Source organism: Oryzias latipes, chromosome 9 (genome assembly GCF_002234675.1).
Source record: "Oryzias latipes chromosome 9, ASM223467v1".
NCBI lineage: Eukaryota > Metazoa > Chordata > Actinopteri > Beloniformes > Adrianichthyidae > Oryzias > Oryzias latipes.
The window spans coordinates 28092770-28113611 of NC_019867.2; the positions used below are offsets into that span (position 1 = coordinate 28092770).

Genomic DNA, 20842 nt, shown 5'->3' on the forward strand with positions numbered 1-20842 from the left:
AGCAGATTTTCCCAACGTATATTCAGCCTGTTATAATTCTAGACAGAGAGGAGTAACAATTATGATAAATAGGGAAATTAAATTCACAGAAACTAGTACAGTCATAGACCCAGAAGGAAGATTTATAATAGTCACTCTTTCCACTCAAAATATGCAGCTGTGTTTAGCTAATGTGTACGCCCCCAATGTAGATGACCCTAAATTCTTTCATTCCTTCTTCTCTGCGCTATCTGAACATACAGACAAATCGCTAATCATTGCAGGTGACTTCAACATGTGTTTAGACCCAGAGATGGATAGGCTAAATAACACAGGAAATCTTAGAATCTGGCAATCCACAAACACTGTTAAACAGTACATGGAGGATTTTGGTCTTTGTGATGTTTGGCGTTTATTCCACCCCACGAAAAGAACTTATACCTTTTTCTCCACAGTTCATCAATCATACTCCAGGCTAGATTATTTCTTGGTTAACAGCTCCTTGTTGAGCATAGCTACGGAAGCACAGATCCACCCCATTACTATCAGCGACCACGCACCAGTTTCCCTGACTCTTAAAAACAAAACATCACCACCTTCATTAAGGAGCTGGAGGTTCAATACATCGTTGCTCAGAGACCCTAACTTTATAGATTTCTTTGCTAAAGAATGGTCCTCATATCTTCAAAATAATGACCACCCAGGTATTTCCTCGTGCCTTTTATGGGAGGCCGGGAAAGCAGTCATGAGAGGAAAAATAATCGCCTTCTCATCGCACAAAAAAAGAAAAGAAAACTCTAAACTAGTGGATTTAGAGCAAAAAATCAGACTGTTAGAGGAAACCTACAGCAACTCTCCGGACGAACAAACTTTACAACAAATAAGGAAAGTAAGAATCGAATTAAATGAAATAACTAATCAAAGAACACAGTTTTTATTACAGACACTACGCCTGGAGAGGTTTGATCACAGTAATAAATCTGGGAAATATTTGGCAAGTCAACTCAAAATAAACAAAGAGAAGACAACTATTTCATCAGTCATAGACTTAACAGGAAATGCAACACATGATCCAGCTGCAATAAATTCAGTTTTTAAAAACTTTTACCAATCTCTCTACTCATCCCAAATTAATCCTTCTGACAATGACATCAACAGTTTTCTCAATAGCATAGATTTGCCTAGACCAACAGAGGAACAAATCACAGCTCTGGAGTCCCCTCCTACTGAAGAAGAGCTACATAAAGCATTAACCAACATGCCTAGTAAAAAAGCCCCAGGACCAGAAGGCTTTCCAGCAGAATTTTATAAAGAGTTTTGGCAAATCTTAGCTCCCATTTTTCTCAGAATGACAATAGAAATTAAGGACAACAATTATCTACCTCCAAATATGAATTCTGCTAATATAATCTTACTTCTGAAACCTGGGAAAGATCCCACATCACCATCTAGCTATCGACCCATATCGCTGATTAATGCAGATCTTAAAATAATCTGCAAAGCTTTGGCGGGAAGGCTGGAGAAGGTAGTTCCCTCTCTAATACATCCTGACCAAAGAGGTTTTATAAAGGGTAGACATTCATCTACCAACATGCGCAGATTAATCAACCTCATAGATTATACAACCATCAACAACCGAGAAGCAACCATTTTGTCACTGGACGCAGAAAAGGCATTTGATCGGGTAGACTGGAAATTTTTAATAGCCACCCTGAACAAATTTGGCTTTGGAAAATCATTTAATAACTGGATTAAAATACTATATGCCTCTCCTAATGCTCGTATCAGAACAAATGATCAAACATCTCCAAGCTTTAATTTACAAAGAAGAACCAGACAAGGCTGTCCACTATCTCCGTCTTTATTTGCGCTATTTATTGAACCTCTAGCTGCTGCTATTAGGCAAAGTCGAGACATTGAAGGCATTCAAACCAAAAACTTAGAACACAAAATAAGTCTTTATGCAGATGATGTTTTACTATTTAGTCCAAATTCACAATCTTCCATCTGCCAAATCATCTCCCTAATTAATAGATTTTCCTCAGTTTCAGAATACTCCATAAACTGGTCTAAAAGCACAATTCTACCAATTAATTGCAATTATCTAAATCCGTCATCTATTAAAATACAAACAGGCAACATAAAGTACAAATATCTCCTCTAGGCTTTCTGATCTACTCAAGCTAAACCACACCCAACTACTTAAAACAACCGAGGCTGATCTCACTAGATGTCTGCCCATGGCCGGTGTTTCGCCCGTGGCCGGTAGTTGGTGCGTGGCCTGGCCCCCCGGGGGTCGACGCCGCAGTCACAGCAGGGGTTAATGGGTTCACTTGGGTGGGTTTATTTCATTATTATTATTATTATTATTATTATATTAATTATTTTATTATTATTATTGTTATTATTATTATTATTTTATTATTAATTTATTTTGGGGGGGGCAGTGTGCTAGTCCTTAGGGGGGCCAGGGTATGAATGGTGGGGCTGGACCCCCTGCCCCTCCGTTCTGGCGCGGGGGCCCTTCCTTGCTGGCTGTCTCTCGGCGCCGCGAGGCTCTGGCCTCCAACTGCGGCTGGCTTGCCGTTTCTGGCTGCCCGGCCGCTCTGGGAGGGGGGGGCGCCTACCGCGGCCGGCTGGGGGGCCGGTCGCTCGGGGGAGACTTCTCCCCCGGTTGTGCCCATCCGCCCGCTCCTCCCCGCTCTCACCCAAACAAATATTGCACACAGGCACATAGGGCCCCGGGATCTGGATGGGAGGGGTATGCTGGCGGGGCTCACTGGGGATACCCCTCTCTGGGTTCTCGTTGGCACCCGCCCTCCTCCCCGCTTTTTACTTGCATATTAGACACTCTGATTCATCTAGGGCCTTGTGGAGAGGGTCTGGTGGAGGGGGGTACGGTGAAACATCCGTGCTCACCTTTCACTGGCCCCCACCACAATTTTAACTTCCTCTGTAGACACACACACTCCATGCTAGCAGCACATACACAGCAAATACCACTCACAGAGGGACTCCGGAGTGGGGGGCTTTGCGGCTTGGCAGCGGTGGAGCCCCCCACACTGGTGACCTCCTATTTTACCTGCAGCACACACACAGCACTCCCACACCTTATACATGGGTGGGGTCGGGGGGGGGCGGCCGGTCTTCACCCGCCTGGTCCTCTCAGGGCGGCCGGGCCTATGGGTATCCTGTCGGCTGCGGGAAGGGTCGGGCATGCGACGCTGGGGGTCGGCCGGCTGGGGGGGGGGGGGTTACTGCGTGGCGGCGGGGGTAGGGAGGGTAACCAGATGATTGTGAGTATGTGTGTGTGAGTGCATGGGTAGGACGGACCTGGGGGCTGGCTCGCTGGGACCCTCTGGGGCTTTCCCTCCCCATCACAGAGAGGGGAGGGCACTGAGAGGGTTGGGGAGGGGGGCTCAGATATTATGGCGGGGGGGGGGGGGGGGGGGTTGTAGTGCGTAGGGTTTTTAGGGTTATGGGGGGTGGCTGTGGGTGCGTGGCGATCCCTGGGTTGCTAAGGTCGCGGGCCTGGGCTGGCTTGCGGAGACGGGGCGCCAGTCGGGTGGTGGCCGGCTCATGGGTTCCGGGGGCCCTGGCTTCGTCCCTGGCCTTTGTCTCGGTGTCCGGCGCCCGGTGGCCCCCATGGCTGCCGCCTGGTACGGCTAAGCGCTCCTGTCTTGTGGCCTGGGGGCCGGACACTGGGTTCGCTTGTGCCTCTGGGCATTGGGGGGGCCCCTGTAGGGGGGCCCTCTCTGTGCCTGGCTGGTGGGGTGGGCGGTCCCCTCCTCCTCCCCTCCCGGGCTGCCTGGGTCCGGATGCTGGGGGGGCTTCTGGCCTGGGGGGCTCTCCTCCCCTCTCCTGGTCTGGCTGGTCTGGCTGGGTAGGATCTGGTTCCCCTTATGAACACACGGTTCACGTCGGCAGCATGCATGTATCTCCACCCCCACGTGCACGTGCACACTGCCACACTGCTCCCTGTCTGCTTCATCCCTCCTCCTTACCTACAGTGTATTGATGGACAGATTTTTTTTTCGCTCATCTTAGTGTCAGATTTTCACCTTTGATGTAACATTCGTCTTTCCAGCAGATCTGGTATAATTGTTACAGCTTAAAATAATAACTTATTCAAATCAGTGCTTGTATCCCCCACCTTTTCACCTTTCTTCCTTTTACTCTCTTCCACCCTCCCCTCACATTCTTCCCCTCTCCCTCCCCACACACACTAAATGTAACAAATAAATAAAAAATAATACGACAAAAAGGGGTTTATACAAATCTACACTTCAGTTTCTTGAAGCCATATAACCTCTTTTTGTGATAGTAAAACCTGTCCAACACAAAAAGCCTTCAGCTCTAATCTGTTTGCTCAGCTGTTGGACAGAACAAGTAAAAAAAAAAAAAAAAAAAAAAAAAAAAAAGGATGAGGCCTTGTGGTAAAGTGTTCGCCCAGAGACTGGAAGGGCGTGAGCTAACATCCAGGCCGAGTTGCTAAACAGTTGAACCGCAAAATCAGAGCTTTTTTCCAAGGTAATTTGGTTTCTGTTCCATCAGCTACCTTTTATTGGGCTAATTTCACTTCTAACATTGAATGGGAAAAAAGTCATGTCTTTACCACAAAAATACTTCTTAACAAATAAAGTCAAAGAAATCTCTTTTAAACTCCTACACAGATTTTATCTAGCAAAACATTATTTAACAAAATTTAAGGCTGACATAAACACCAGCTGTACTTTCTGCCAGAAACAACCTGAAGCCTGCTCTCATTTATTCTGGTCTTGTGAATTCACATACAAATTTTGGAAAAACATCCATAAATTTATCCCCAACTCTATCCTTGTTGATATATAACTTTATTATAAAAACGTACTATTTGGTTTTCATAGTTTTGATGTCAAAGAGCGTGATGCTTTCTTTTGTATAAACATGTTGTTATTTATGGCTAAATTTCATATTCACAAAAGCAAATTTTCCAATGAAAAACCTGATTTCCTTGTGTTCAAACTGGAACTGCAGCAATATTTAAACTAAATTTCAGCTTCAAAAAATACAAAAGCTCAAAAAACAAGTAACATTTGTAAATCTTTTGGAATAATGACATAAGTTTACTCTCGCATTTTCTCTTTTTATTTTTAAGTTTATCTATTTTTTTCTATGTTTAGTTCTATTTTCTTTCTTTATTTTTATTTTTTATTCCCTTTTGTGATTGTTACTAATAATTAGAATATTCCTAAGGATGTAACACGTTTATTCTGTATTCAGAATTGTAATGTACATTATATGTGCATAATTGTTACATTTTTTTGTTCTGTATGTTGCAATTGTTCAATAAAAAATAATAAAAAAATCCAGGCCGAGTCATACCAAAGACTCTAAAAAAGGGACCCAATGCCTCCTGCTTGACATTCAGCATTGGGGGGTTGAATTGTGGGGGTTAAATCACCAAACAGAACGCAGCAGTGATTGCAACTCACCGCTTCCCCAGAGGATGGGTCACATCCAGAGAACATATTTCACACAACTAGGTACGTGACAACTAATTAGACTTAAACTTACACCTCCTAATTTCTTTAGGCTTTTATTCTTATTCAGCAAATTTTCTTTTTTTGGGCCTTTGAGCCTTAATTTGCAGATAGTTCACAATTTCCAAAGCTTTTGTTTCCTCTAACAAACAGATTTTTGCACATTTTGATGAGACATGGAAGTTTTATTTTTTTAAAGAAGCCATAAAACACCATGTTTTTTTTTTATTTTATTTTCCTTTCTATATAGTGAAATTGTGTGGCAAACAGCATTCAATATTTCAATTTAACTAAAAAGCGATTCTGCACAGACTCTAAAAACTTCTTTCCGTTTTTCTTGCATCTTAAACTTATCAGATTTCCAGCATTTTAGAGAGTGCAAACTGGAGGTTCTGGTGTCCGGTTTCACAGTGATTGAGATCTTTTCATGATGTTTATTTAAATTTCAGGTTAGCCTCAGCATCAGTACAGTATGAATAGCTACAAGTATGCTGTCCAAGCTATTATCATAAGGTCTCAATCTGACTCGGTGATGTCGCTGCTGCTGCTGCTGTTGTCATCAAGCTTCCCGGGGACAAACTCGTTGAACTTTGATCTCAGGGCTCGCTTCCTACTGTCAAGAAACAAACGCACCAATAAATACATTTAGCTACAAGAAGGTTTCAAAGAAAACAGTTACAGTCAAGTGTCACCTGCGATGAAAAAAGTTTTCACGACCATTATGGGTGGGATGATTGTCTGTCTTCTTCTCCTGCGGGAAGACAGGACGATGTCATATTTGTGAAAAGGGGAAGAAGAGTGCTTGTAATGCAGAAAAAAGAAAGACAGAAAATAGGGCTTTGGGGGGGAAAAACATACAATCTGCTAACAAATCCAATACACACGTGCTGAGGATATCCAAAGGAGTTTTGAAATTATGGGATGGCCACACGACCAATGGCTTGGTGGCCATTTTGTGGCAAAATATGAGAATTGGGGATTTTCACGTTTTTCCACAATATGGGAAAAGGAAACTTTTGTTCAAGAGATTTTAGCAAAATTTTCACATATGCCGCCAGTGTATAACAACGCCTAAAGTTTCATTGACCCTTGATCTTGGGAAGAGGCCCATATCTTGAATAAAAAACAAAAAACACCTTAGTACCAGCCACAAACAAAAACTCTTCCGAGGGAATTTTATTGATCGTTTCCTAATGTCTCGGGCGCATGCGAACCATACAACGCCGCTCGCAGCTTTAATTGCATAAAATGTATGTGTAGTGCAAGCTATTCCAGTTTTAGGCTGACCAATCAGATGCTTTAATAAAATTATGTGGTCTAAGATCGAACGTTTAACTTTTGATTGACAGACTCTCCCGAGCCCGCTTGGCAAGAGTTATTGCCATAGAAATTATGACTCAGACCGACTCGAACCAATCACTGCCCACTGATGTCATCTGACTCCAACGTGGCAATGTCCACACCGTGAAAAAATGTCGACTGAATTGACTTCGTTTCGTTACAGGCATAATTAAGTCATTTTTATGGGTAGCGTCAGACTCACTAGGTCCAGTTCTCTCATACACAGTCAATGGTTAAACCTCATGTGGATCACTGTCATCATTCATCAAGCTAAGTCTTCAAGTCAACACGGAGAACCAAATAGCCAACAAAAGAAAATAGAATAGTCAGAAAGGGCAATCCAACAGTCAGTCAGATGGACATACAGCGACACACATTTAAAGACATGACAAAGTGTCAAGAAGAAAGACTGATAGAACGGTCATAGGTATAGTCAGCACACAAAGCAACTGACAATTTGTTAAAACCAAATTTACACAGTCAAAATAACAGATAGAAATACACAAAGTACAAACAGAATATGTTACCCATAATGCCGCACTGTTAGGCCTTTGCTCACTCTCTTTAGATCCTCCAACAGCAGAACTGTACACCTTCTGCGAGGTTGGGTCATGAACCTCACTGCTGTCTGAGCAACAAGAACCACAACCTGCTTTACTTGGACTGTAGAAGAAGTTAATGCACATGCAAAACATCCCATAAAATTGTAGTTCTACCCTTCCCTATATGCGGTGCAAATTTTCCACTTTGGTTGCATCTCCACTCAAGTTGTTAACAGGGTAACTCGCTGCACATCTGAATTGAATTGGGCCCTTATAGACAAGGGGTTGGATGCTCGCCATTCCTGGCTGCAGTCTAAATACTCCTTTGCTGTTTGTGCCCTGGTACAGTTTCTACTTAAGCCGGTAAAGTAGGGTAAATTTTAGTCCTGCTGTCAATTTGACATAAGACACATTTAGCCAATGTCACCAAAATGCTGCTATGCATGCTTGTGCTCTATGTAAGGTCTAGCATATACTCAAACCAGCTGCAGACCAAAACATTCTTTGCTTTCATGTTTGTGAGTTTCTTGTCACAAATGTTGAATGGTGTCACATCCTCTATTTTGACTTTACATATAGAACACACAGTGTGGAGATTTAAGGTGTTTGGACAAGCCAAACAAGCTTTCCACCAGGCCCAGATTTCTGACCTTTAGGACTCCTTTCTCTGGGCTCCTCCGTTTCCTCGCTGCTTGCACTCTTTTCACTCTATGGGAAACAGTCTTTTTTTATTACATCACCATCTCCACAACATTTCCCCTCCATATGTATCCCTTCACCTGGTGAGAGTTGAGCGTAATCTTGCGAAGGCGCGTCCTCAGTTTTAGCTCTTCTCCCTTTGACCTAAGCAAGACAAGCTCCAGCTTGTCCGATTTTTCTGTGAGCTCTCGGACACGCGCCCTATACTGATCTTTCTCCTGCATGAGACGCCTCACCTCTTCATGCTGCTGCACCTGCAAAGCCAGAGCCTGAAATGACAGACAGGTATTGATGTATACACTGATGACTATGTCATCTATCTTTCAGGACCCCTTCTTCACCTTGTCTCTCTCTTGGATCACTTCCTCCAGTTGTCGCAGAGTTTGCTTGCTCTGTTGACAGTACATCTTGACATCTCCTTCCAGCTGAGCACAAAGCAGCTGTAGTTCCTCCTTTTCTTCCAGACTCTGAAAAAAAAAGCTTATGGTATAAGCAGGAAACAGAGGCTGTTCTCACCCGTACACCACACTGAATAGAACCACAAGGTGAAACTTATTCAAACACAAGTCCACTTGTAAAAACCTTCAGAATATATATCCAGATACGGTTTAAATACAGTGTTCATACAGTGTATTTAAATAAAAATCACATAAGTGAATCTTATATGTATATCATTTAGGATGAAAAATTAACCACAGTTGGGAGATAGAAACATATTGTAAGAAGAGGTTGTGCTATTTTTTATTTAGTAGATTGTGGAAATGTTTATGTTTTGCGCATTGATGGAGATCCTGAATATATACACATACTGGCCACTTTATTAGGTACACCTTGCTAATACTGGGTTGGACCCCTTTTTGCCTTCAGAACTGCCTTAATCCTTCGTGGCATATATTCAAAAAGGTGCTGGAAACATCCCAGTTCTTAGCTGTTCTTAGCTGACAGGAGTCTCATCCGGTGTGGTCTTCTGCTGCTGTAGCCCATCTGCCTCCAGGTTGGACGCGTTGTGCGTTCAGAGATGCTCTTCTGCAGACCTCGGTTGTAACCAGCGGTTCTTTAAATTATTGTTGCCTTTCTATGAGCTGGAACCAGTCTGGCAGTCTTAACTGACCTTTTGGCATCAACAGGACATTTCCACCTACAGAACCGCCGCTCACTGGATATTTTTGCTTTTTGGGACCATTCTCTCTAAATCCTTGAGACGGTTGTAGGGGAAAATTCAAGTTGATCAGCCGTTTCTAAAATACTCATTCCATTCCATTTTTCACCTGCAACCATGCCACGTTCAAAATAACTTAAATAGCCTTTTTTCCCCTTTCTGATGCTCGGTCTGAACTGAAGCAGATCATGCCTAAATGCATTGATGCCTTGGTGCCATGTGATTGGCTGATTTGTGTAAAGAAGCGGTTGGACAGGTGTGCCTATAAGTGGCCAGTGAGAGTAAACTATAACATATTGAACTCGAAGGGATTACAGGAGACACTCACAAGTTTTTACCATTTCTTGATTCCTGTTTTGGGACTGTAATTTGCTGGACTTTTTTTTAAATGTATTTTTTCTTGTCAAACAATAAAAACTTCTTTTCATTTTTTCTTTAAATCTTATAAAAATATTCTTGTGCCTCTCCTGCTCCTTTTGTGACTCACCCTGGCTTTGTGCTCCTCTGCCATGTGCAGCTCCCTCCTCAGTCTAAACATTGTGGTGACGAGGTTCATAGGAGCCATGTTGTCCTGCTTCAGAGCACGAGTCTCCTTCGGCTTTTCCTCCTTTGGTTCTTCCTTGGGTTGTAACACGGGCTCATTGGGCATTGACGGGCTCTGAAATACATGAGTATGTCAACATGTGTCAGTTACTGCATCATAGTGTCTTTCAGTGAGGATATTTTCATGTAAAAACACTATCTCTTAAACATGTTCACAAGCTTGTTGGGTTTTAAAGCCTGCAGGTCAAGAGGATGCCTTCTCCTTTTCTAAAGGATCTGCAATTAAGATTCACCAAATGACCAGACTTTTTTTCCCATTTTAACTTTATGAATCCTTTTAGACCACATTTGAGGGCGGTGTTATGCTTGCTTTCTAACTGACTGCAGCCTCTTACCGACAAACACACATGAATAATAGTAATTGGCAGCAAGTGTTTCCTAAAAAAACAAAGCCTTCAAATCTCAAATTCAATAAATATGCTGCAAGCATTAGCTCAGGAAGGTATAGCGTACATAAACTGATTGAAGAACTTTTTCATCAACCCTACAGGGCTCCAGACTAACTTTTTTAACTAGGAGCACTGTGGCCCCCAACTGAAAATTTTAGGGGCACAACCAGAAAATTTAGGGGCGTAAATCAACATGCTAACCAGATCTACTAATTTCCATTGTATTACGAATAAATACTTTAATAATAGATGCAGAAATTACAATGTGCTGTTTCAAATTCAGTGTCATATTTTATTCTGCCCTTTTGAAGATGCAACAAGAAGGTAAACTGACAGCAGCATCGCTGTCATGACAGTAAAAATAGTAAACAAAATACCATACATTGAAGATAAAAAAGGTGCTTAGTAACAAAGTGATTACCTTAGTAACCTTTCGGTCATTTCACAGTTACAAACAATACTTAAATGTATGTAAACATTAGGGGATGGAAATTCATGTTGGCGACACCAAATAAGTGCAGCCAAGATGTACAATAAGCGTGTTTGAGATCACCCAGATGGACGCAACGCTGCGCAGATCACCTGGTGTGTGACGTATATTTTTGTTTTTGCTCTAACATCACCTGTCAATCAAAACAAAAATATCACGAGAAAGGGGTGGGAGCAAGACCCCAACCTGAGCGAACACAGCTGGAAATTTAGTACTGAACTGACTGAAAGCTGCCCTACAGACTACAAAACAATGCATTATGGGACATGTGTCCTGATGGGTTTTTGTAGTTCAGAGAAAATAATTTAAAATACCAACTGATTAAAAAAAGGCTACATACATTACAAAACATTAAAATAATTATAAAAGATGTAATATCACAGATCATACTTAGGGGGAGAGGCTAATTAAAACTCAATTGAATGTTAAGGACTACAACTTTCTGTTCTCCTTCAGTCTCGCCTTAGCTTCGCCTTCCACGCATTTTAGCCACTTGCAGTGACTTTCCTTATTCTTCTCACACGCAGTGGCCGCCCCACAGACAGGCATCACTCAATGAAACGCGAGTGTGTGCTCGTGTGTGCTCGCGTCTCATGAGTATGTGTGCGAGTGTGTGTGTCTGTCTGCGTGCGTGTGCGCTCGCGTCTCATTGATTATTTCATTGCTCATTTCATTGATCATTGACGTGCCCCTTCCATGTTTAATGTATAAAAAATACGGAGGGTGGGGAAGGCAAATTTACTGGTAGCACATGTGCGACTGGATGTAAAATTCAAACTCTCAAATTCAGGTCGCCAAACGCACCATTTGGTCGCAGTCTGGAGCCCTGCCCTATATGATATTTCACAGCTGTGTGAACGCTGCGCTTTAGTTAGAGCCAGCTTTGGGGGATCTTTGATGAACACTAGTATCACAAAATGGATACTACCAAATTCAGAACTCAACCATAAAGGAAGTAAGTTTAATGTTTGATAAAAGTGACAAATAATAATTCTGGTCAGGCATACACAAGAATAAAAATCATTTTATTTTATAGTGAATTTACCCAATATATTTTTTGTAAATTAGGTAACTTACATGCAGCTAAAACCATCTATAGACATGATGTGCCTGTATGTGGGAGGGGTCATAACTCAGACCATGCAAGCAATGCAAAAGAGTAAAAACATCATGTGCTTTATTTTACAGTTCGTAAATGTAGTTACTAAAACAAAGTTTGTAAATGTCTTCTTGTAACAGAAAAATGTACTTGAATCTAAAAAATATGTGCAAACAAAATCTATTTTTACTAGAGAAAAATTATTTCATCTGCATTAGAAACAGAGCAGACATGAACCTTCATGTGAATTTCTGTGCTTGGCTGGCTTTGGCGACACATTTGCAATGTGGTGCCCTGTTTTCTGTTTCGAGCGCAGAAGAGAGAGCGAGTATTTTTGAGTTAAAGTGCAAAATGTTTTTTCTCTACACAGATTTTGGCACAAAAGGTAATTAGCAGCAAGCAGGGTCGGGTTTCTAAAAAAAACAGTAGGATGCTGGGCCTTGAGGCCTGAAGTTCGACACCTCTGCACCCCAGTGTTTGCCATGTATATTATTTAAATTAAGTCTAAGCACCTGACACCTGAAAATACCTCTGTAGTACTATCAAATCAATTTATTTCGGTTGTAAGTTTGGCATTAATACTAGATGTTGATGTTTTAGCTGTTAACCCTTGTGCTATCCTGGGCACTTTACCATTGGGGTTGGGTCATCTAGACCCACTAGACAGTGCTGTGAACCTTTTTTCTTCAATGATTTGTGAACCTCACTGGTGTCCATGGATTACATGAAATCTTTCCACCTTTATCCACCTTTGTCATGGTAGGGAGAACACGTCAAAGTAAGGGTGGGGTCATCTAAGATAGCACAAGGGTTAAAGCAGCAAAGGGCCTAAAAATAGGTGGAAGTTTGTGGGTTGTGTCTTCACCTCTGGCAGAGTTCTCAGTGTCCTTCGCTTCAGCATTTGGGTCTGATTTTCCACTCTCATCACCGTGTGCTTCAGACGTTCCACCTGCAACCAAAGGTCAAAGCTCAGAGCATCCAGGTCAGGGTTTAAGGGGATCACTGTCAGGCGATAGTTGACCTCTATTTGCAGATCTCTGTTAGCCAGTAAGGCGTTGCTCTTCTCCTGGTTCAGGGCGTTGATGTTGGTCATCAGGCTGTAGTTGTGATCCCGAAGGTGCTTCACCTCCTCAGTGAGGTACTCCCGTTCACTTTGCATCTTCTGGAGACTTTCAGTCAACTTCATGAGCTCACGATCTTTTAGCTGCTGGTTGTAAGACCACACCTCCTACATAAGACAAGGAACATTTAAAAAGCTTATGACCTCCATATGAGTGTTTCGCACCCTGGGTCTTCTGCCAACCTGGTCCTTCGCAGCTGAGCAGGCCTGCTGGCGCCGCCTTCTCTCCTCCTGCAGTGCCCTCTGTAAGTGGCTAAGCTCCGACATCAAGAACTGAGTCAACCCAGATTCACCTGCTGTATCTAAACAGAGAACTAAAGTGTCAAGAGTGAAAGCAACAGAAGAAAACAGGCGGATTGACAAGCAGACAAACCGATGAGGATGCTGAAGGTCTTGTTGGGCTCCTTTCCAGTAATGCGACTGTAAAGTTTGGGATAATCCAGTTCAAGACTCTCCAGAAAGGCAGTGTAGCCTTTCACACCTGTCTTCTGCAGGATGTCCAGCAGGAACCCTGCAGGTCAGACAAATCAAATCAAGTAGTTACTATATTTTTCCGGCAGGAACTTCCTTAGCTGGTGGAATACAGAGGAGAGACAAACAATCATCAGTAAATTCAATGCAACCAGGAGCTACAATTATGGTCATGAATTCTGTTCTGACTTTTTGTCACTACAACCCATAAAACTTGACAATGTGATAGAAACTTACGGCATCAGATGGCTAAACTTCTGTTGTAAATAGATAAAAGAATCTCAACACAGTCTGGATAGACTTTTGATCCATGATGAAAAAGAAATACGTTTCATTTTCTTACACAGATCCTTAACTTTTTCAGAGATTTAGACGTTTCCTGGAATCTATCGGGTGAGGACGAACAACTTATGAGACAAAAACTTTCTTAATGGATCAGTAGGATGAGTTACAGTCTTCAAGAATCAAAGCAAGGATCACATTTCACATTTATGTATTTGGAGGATAAGCCCCTTGAGATGTGTCATCTCGTTTTCTAGGGGGTCCTCAAAAGACAACAAAACAAGCAAATACCGACAGGCACAATTGAGCAAACTTTATATACATCAAAGACATAATGAAGAACTTAAAATATAATAACAAGATAACGAACACACTCACACGCACAAACACACACGCACAAACACACAGACATTCATTACACCTCTCAGCAGTTAGTTCAAGGGGAAGGGAATAAAAAGGCAAGAAGTATCAAATTTAATAAAAACAATTACATGAGTGTTGACGATGTTCTAAACAGGCATTTTTCAAATGCCAAGAATGAATTTAAAGAGCGAATGGATGGAAGAAGATTGATCCAGTCAGAGGGTGCCGTGTAATAAAATGAATATTTTCCGATTTCTTTCTTGACTCTTGGAAAAACAACAAAAAATTTGATCTGCATGACGAAAATTATAAGAAGACTGAAAAGGAATTAGATATTGTTTGAGATATTCTGGTCAACTAAGGTTGATACATTTGAAGATTTATAATAGCCAGTGAAGTTAACGTCGGGAGGATGGGGGAAACCAGGACAGTTGCTGATACATAAGACATATGGAAGCGATTATGTAGCATAAATAAAAAGCAAAGTCAAAACCAGAAATGCTTTTTCATTTTCAAAATGAAAAAACATTTTTTGACTCAAAAATATAATGAAAAAGCAATCCACCAAAATGCTTTTTCATTTCCTTCCTCAACACAGCTTATTCTGTCACTTAATTAAAATTAAAATGAAAATGGTATTTGACATTTCATTTTCAAGACGTTCTCTGGTAAATGTGTAGCATAATTCATTTAGAAATGTCTAATTTGACATTCAAAATGGATTGATTGAAATGCTTTTTAATTTTCAAAATGAAAAAGCATTTTTTGACTCAAAATTAAAAAGAAAAAGCAATACTTCAAAATGCTTTTTCATTTCCTTCCTCAACCCAGCTTTTTCTGTCACTTAATTAAAATGATAAATAAAATGGTATTTGACATTTCATTTTCAAAAAGGTCCATGGTAAATGTGTAGCATAATTCATTTAGAAAGAACAAAATAAAGACTGATGTAATTCCCAGATATTTACACATTTATTTGCAGCTTTGCGGTGAATTTGCTGTTTGATTTATTAAGATCCAGGAATCCAGGTTTGAGCAGGCCAGGTCCAGCGGTTTGTGAGCAGGACCCGGTTTTAGGTGATCTTAATGTGAAAAATGCAGCAGAATGTTCCTTTAGTCCCCTCGTGAATCAGAAGCTGTGAATCGTAAGCCAACTTTAGCGTCGTCTGAGCGCACGGATTTAAAAACATATGATCGAGCAGAGCAGGCCGTAAAATATTAGCATAACTGTAATAAAAGCACATTATGAAGATAGTCTCCTGCAGCTTCGCGCTGAGTGAGTGTTTTTGGTCCAACCAACAACGTTTAGCATCGAGAAATCTGCTGTCTGTTGATGGAGCTCCAGGTGTCATCAAACAGTAAATTCACCGCGAAGTTGCAGATAAATGTGTAAATATCTAGGAATTACATGAGTCTTTATTTTGTTCTGGACACCACTGTAAACACAAATTCATATGATGGTTTCTCAGATCGCAGCAGCATTTCCGCCTTCAGCGATCATCGGAGCTTCGCGCTCCGCTGTGCGAAGGCAGCTGGCGGTCCGAAGAAAAAATCTTGTCCGCGGTGCGTCAGGAGGAGGACCGCAGAAGGCAGACATGCAGCTACTTAGTCCTGAGAAGTTGTGGAAACTCATCAGAAGTTCACAACCATCACAAAACCCTCGTCTCTGCCGCTAACACAGTCTGCTCCTGGTGCGTGTGTGTGCGTCAGTCAGCAGCCGGACACACGGAGAAAGCAGTGACGTCATCGCCCCGCCTCCCCTCTGCTAATGCTTTTTCGAAATGAATATTGTGTCAAGGTGCGCGGGGTGGATGTTAAAATGCAAATGCAATCCCCTCTTTGCATTTTCGTTTTAATTATGACACAGAATAAGCGGTTTTAGGTGTAAAATGAAAAAGCATTTTGAAATATTGCTTTTTCTTTTTAATTTTGAGTCAAAAAATGCAGTTACATTTTGAAAATTAAAAAGCATTTCTATTAATCCATTTTAATTGTCAAATTAGACATTTCTAAATGAATTATGCTACACATTTACCATGGACCTTTTTGAAAATGAAATGTCAAATACCATTTTATTTATCATTTTAATTAAGTGACAGAAAAAGCTGGGTTGAAGTATAAAATGAAAAAGCATTTTGAAGTATTGCTTTTTCTTTTTAATTTTGAGTCAAAAAATGCTTTTTCATTTTGAAAATGAAAAAAAAAGCATTTCTATTAATCCATTTTGAATGTCAAATTAGACATTTCTAAATGAATTATGCTACACATTTACCAGAGAACGTCTTGAAAATGAAATGTCAAATACCATTTTCATTTTAATTTTAATTAAGTGACAGAATAAGCTGTGTTGAGGAAGGAAATGAAAAAGCATTTTGGTGGTTTGCTTTTTCATTATATTTTTGAGTCAAAAAATGCTTTTTCATTTTGAAAATGAAAAAGCATTTCAATTAATCCATTTTGAATGTCAAATTAGACATTTCTAAATGAATTTTGCTACACATTTACCAGAGAACGTCTTGAAAATGAAATGTCAAATACCATTTTAATTTTAATTTTAATTAAGTGACAGAATAAGCTGTGTTGAGGAAGGAAATGAAAAAGCATTTTGGTGGATTGCTTTTTCATTATATTTTTGAGTCAAAAAATACTTTTTCATTTTGAAAATGAAAAAGCATTTCTGGTTTTGACTTTTCTTTTTATTTATGCTACATAATCGCTTCCATAAAGACAGTGCTGAGTTCTAAACGGACAACAGAGAATAAACCTACACAAGCTGTCATGAATAACATTCAGTGGTCGGAGATCAGTGGTGTTTTGGTATATTATGTCACCGTAGTCTAAAGTTGGGATAATCAGTTGTGAAATAATTTTCTTCCTGACTGAGAAACTAAAACAATTGATCGATAGATAAAGTAATTTTAAACAATAAGAAATAGTATGGACGATGGATTGTATACTTGCGCTAAAGGACAGTGAGGAGTCAAGCCACAAACCAAGGTATTTGAATTCTTCTACTGCTGAAATAGGTGGCATGTCCATATAAGTTAAATTTATTTCTTTAGCAGCTACAGGACGCAATCTTTTCTGAAACAACATAAAATAGGATTTTGATTTGATAAGTAAAAGGTTATTAGATTGTAACCACAATTGAACAGATTTAAAAATCATTTTGAATTGAGTGCTGAATGTCAATAATATTAGATTTAGATGAGTAAATCACAGTATCATCAGCATCGAGTTGAATCTTGCTGTCAATGCATTTACTTGGAAGGTCATTGATGAAAATTGAAAATAAAAGGGGACCAAGTGAGGAACCTTGTGGAACACCTTTGTCTATCGATAGAAAATTGGAACAGCTGCCTTTACAAAACACACACTGTTGACGATGATGAAGGTATGAGTTAAACCGAAGGAGAGAGGAGCTATCAAGGCCAATGGAATAAGGTTTGTCCAATAACAGACAGTGATCTACCATGTCAAAAGCTTTGGTAAGGTCAATAAATAACGCGCCAGTTAACATGTTACTTTCAAAACCAGATAAAATATCATTGATACATTTTAACAAGGCTGAAGTAGTAGAGAAATGTTTCTAAAACCGGATTGAAATGGAGATAAAATATTATTAATTGCTACGTATTCCGAAAGTTGAATGAAGATAATTCTTTCATATACTTTGACAAAACTGTCAATGAATGAGATTAGTCTATAGTTGGTCATATCATTGGGATTCCCTCCTTTGTGAAGAGGTATAACTTTTGCACGCTTCCAAGCCAAGGTAACTTCAGACGTGCTAAAAGACAGGTTTAGAAGAGCAGTCAAAGGAAAACAACGCACACGGGAAGCAAGTTTAATAAACTTTGCTTCAATGGGATGGCCTGCCGGGTCATTTGTACACACACTATTAATAAGCATATTAGTTGAAGCATTATCAGCTTTTACTAGTAACTTGTTAATTTGCCTCCAGAATTGCTTTGGATTATTAACATTGTTAGATAGACCATCTTTGTGATAGTTCGATTTAGCATTTCTAATTCTTGTACAGATAATTCTTAAACATTTGTAAGCATCCCGGTCAGCAGGGTCTTGAGTACGGTGGGATTTCTCCCAGGCTTTATCCCTCTGTCTGTAAAGAATAATCAGTTCTCCATTTACACACATCTGTTTACCTTTAATTCGGATCACAGTCAGTGGTGCATGTTTATTAATAACATTCAGCAACTCAGTAGAAAAATAGTCCCAAGCTTCATTTATGAAAGGTATTAAGTTAAGTCTAACCCAGTTAATGTTAAGTAAATCATCAATAAAGTTATCAGTATTCAATGTTTTTGTTTGCCAAACTTTAACCAATTTTGGAAAAAGATGAGGAGTTTTAATTTTCCAGGTGCAATATATGATACAGTGAAGGTCACTGAAGTTATCTGATAAGACTCCAGAATCCTTGAATCTGTCTGAATGTGTTAATAAAATCCAGTCAATAATAGATTTGGAATTAGTGCTGATCAAAACAAATCAGTATCATGTAGATTAGGGAAATCGCAAAAGACTTTGTTTTTCATCTGACTTACTTCCTGTCTCTAGAGAGGACTAACTTTCTGACAGATGGAACATCGTCATTGCTGTCACAACTGAAACTTCCCACAACAGCTTGCTATGTTGTTGTTTTTTTACAGACAACTCACATATTGCTCATCATACATCAGAAACGAATGACATGGGACTTTAAGTATTTTAACTACAAAGAATTTTGGAGTAAATAAATCTCAGGACTTTTATGAGAATATAACAAATCGACCTCTTTTCCAGGTTGCTTAGGGTATTTAGAATCCTTTCAGGCTGAAAACAAAGATGGGCTCACACAATGGTGGTCTTGGTTGCTTTGAATCCTGACAAGGTTCACTTGTATACTTGTTATATTACAGACCAGGTGAGCTGTTCAGAAGCACCACAGAGTTGGTGTGTACTTTTAATTTATATCTGTAACATTATTATTACAATATTAGTATCAGTGCTTTGCAGGTATTCAACTTTTTTATGCCCGTGTTTGGAAGGAGTATGCCCTGGTTAGATTATCACCCATATTCAGCTTTGTACTTTCATATTAAAGAATTGTTGTTGGTCAAAGTGTCCAATATGACGCTGTGCCTCTAACTCAGATGATGCGGCCGTTCTACACTTGTTTTTGCTAAAAATTATGTCATTGACATTTTACACATATACACCAGTTACATCAGCAATATAATATCCTTAATTTTTGACTTTACCATTCTGCCCTTTTTAGCAACGTACCAACTTTTCGTCTCCTGAGGACAAGGGTTGGATCATTGAAGAGCTGCTCTTCGTCTTCAGCGCTGATCACCTGACAGAAACGATACCATAACAACAAAAATGCCAAATCTGGGAGAAGGATCAGAAAGAGACAGGAAGAGAAACACTACACACAAAAGAAGGTAGATAGAGGAAGAGCACCTGACACTGGCGGAGGTAAGGTGTGATCCTGGATGGGTCGATGTTTTTGATCAGCAGCATCCTGAAGTCATCAAGCTGAAGCCAACAGAGATCATCATCACATACTTGGTCCATTTGGACAAGCCGTTCCAGTTTTTCGGTAAATGCTGCAGGAAGGCACAGTACTTAAAGTACTATACCCTTTAAAACCACTATTCAATCTGTGCTGCTTCTCCCTGGTATCCTAATCCTCCAGCTGTTAGTGTCACTTCTTGATTTAAGCTCCACCCAACCAAAGTTCTAACTCACTCTCACCAGTAGTGCATGTTTACACAACTTTGCACTCCAACAGTTCAAAAACAAATGACACTTTTCCTCAAATGGATACCTAGTATGCAAATCCAGCTCCCCTTTTTCAGACACTTCAGGTGTGGGACAACCCGCACACTTTTCCTTTTTTATATTTGAATGCACTACCTGCCGTCAGATATGGTTATACAAACAGAAAGAGGAAGAGGTAAAAGATTGAGGGAAGTTGTGGCATGACATTGTAGCAACGAGCAGGAAGCATCAGCCAACTGAACAATGACTTTTACTGACACAATATACGGATGTTTGGACACAACATGTTTTGATATTCCGGTGTCCTCACGGACCAACCTTGCTGCCAGCATCCGATTCGGCTCAGTTCATCGTCACACACTCTCTGACTTCTGGTCCCTATTGAGCACATTCCTGGAGGTTTAAATAAACCTATAGTGCTAAATACAGTAGAGTAACTGAAGTAGGGAACAGCTAGGGGCGTAACGATTAGTTGACTTCATCGATTTATATTCCTACGCTGCAACCAGATCCATCTGTCTGAGGCAAGTTGCTAATTAAATCGACCTATGCCATTATAAAATCCTCTCAAAATGAAATTAGTCGATTATATCGATATTGGAAGATACCATTTGGATCAGTCCATCGTTCCAGTCCAATGAGTGGAAACCCTTTGAATTTAGCAAAGACATGTGACCATACAGTGTGCTAGAATGTTCTAATAATGTTACTTTTTTTGATTATTTCTGATGTAGAAAAACAACAGTGGGCTGAACTTTAGGAAACTAAAATGTTAATGGATTAATTCTCGTTTACTTATTTTTTGGACACATATTTAATCTACAGGTGATTTTCTTGCAAGAAATGAAAGAAATCTGGAAAACTTCACCTGCACTGTTCAGTACCAGGTATTTAACTCTGAGTCACACTGGTTGAATTTTTGGCTAAAGATATTCTGGACTTTTTTTTTTAGGTCAGTGAATCAGATAATTTAAAATGAACAAATGTCGACTATGA

The 20842-nt window shown here is 40.2% G+C and overlaps 1 protein-coding gene across 3 annotated transcripts; it reads right to left on the bottom strand.

Annotated features, from left to right (window-relative positions):
- Positions 1 to 5718: 5718 nt before the first annotated feature.
- Positions 5719 to 19895, bottom strand: card9 (caspase recruitment domain family member 9). Of its 3 annotated transcripts, none has more exons than XM_011479608.3 (13): positions 19526 to 19895; positions 19346 to 19415; positions 13317 to 13454; positions 13109 to 13245; positions 12845 to 13027; positions 12689 to 12772; positions 9730 to 9900; positions 8425 to 8550; positions 8164 to 8352; positions 8035 to 8092; positions 7370 to 7470; positions 6194 to 6252; positions 5719 to 6114 (listed from the first exon to the last, which is right to left on the bottom strand). In XM_011479608.3, exons 1-13 carry the CDS (start codon positions 19637 to 19639, stop codon positions 6018 to 6020), a joined length of 1527 nt encoding a protein of 508 aa, XP_011477910.1. In that variant the 5' UTR covers positions 19640 to 19895; the 3' UTR covers positions 5719 to 6017. The 3 variants fall into 3 exon arrangements, with proteins under 3 accessions (XP_011477910.1, XP_004072959.1, XP_011477909.1); XM_004072911.4 differs by having other exon boundaries at positions 12845 to 13051; positions 13127 to 13245; positions 19526 to 19888; XM_011479607.3 differs by having other exon boundaries at positions 5719 to 6111; positions 12845 to 13051; positions 13127 to 13245; positions 19526 to 19885.
- Between the last annotated feature and the right edge of the window lie 947 nt (positions 19896 to 20842).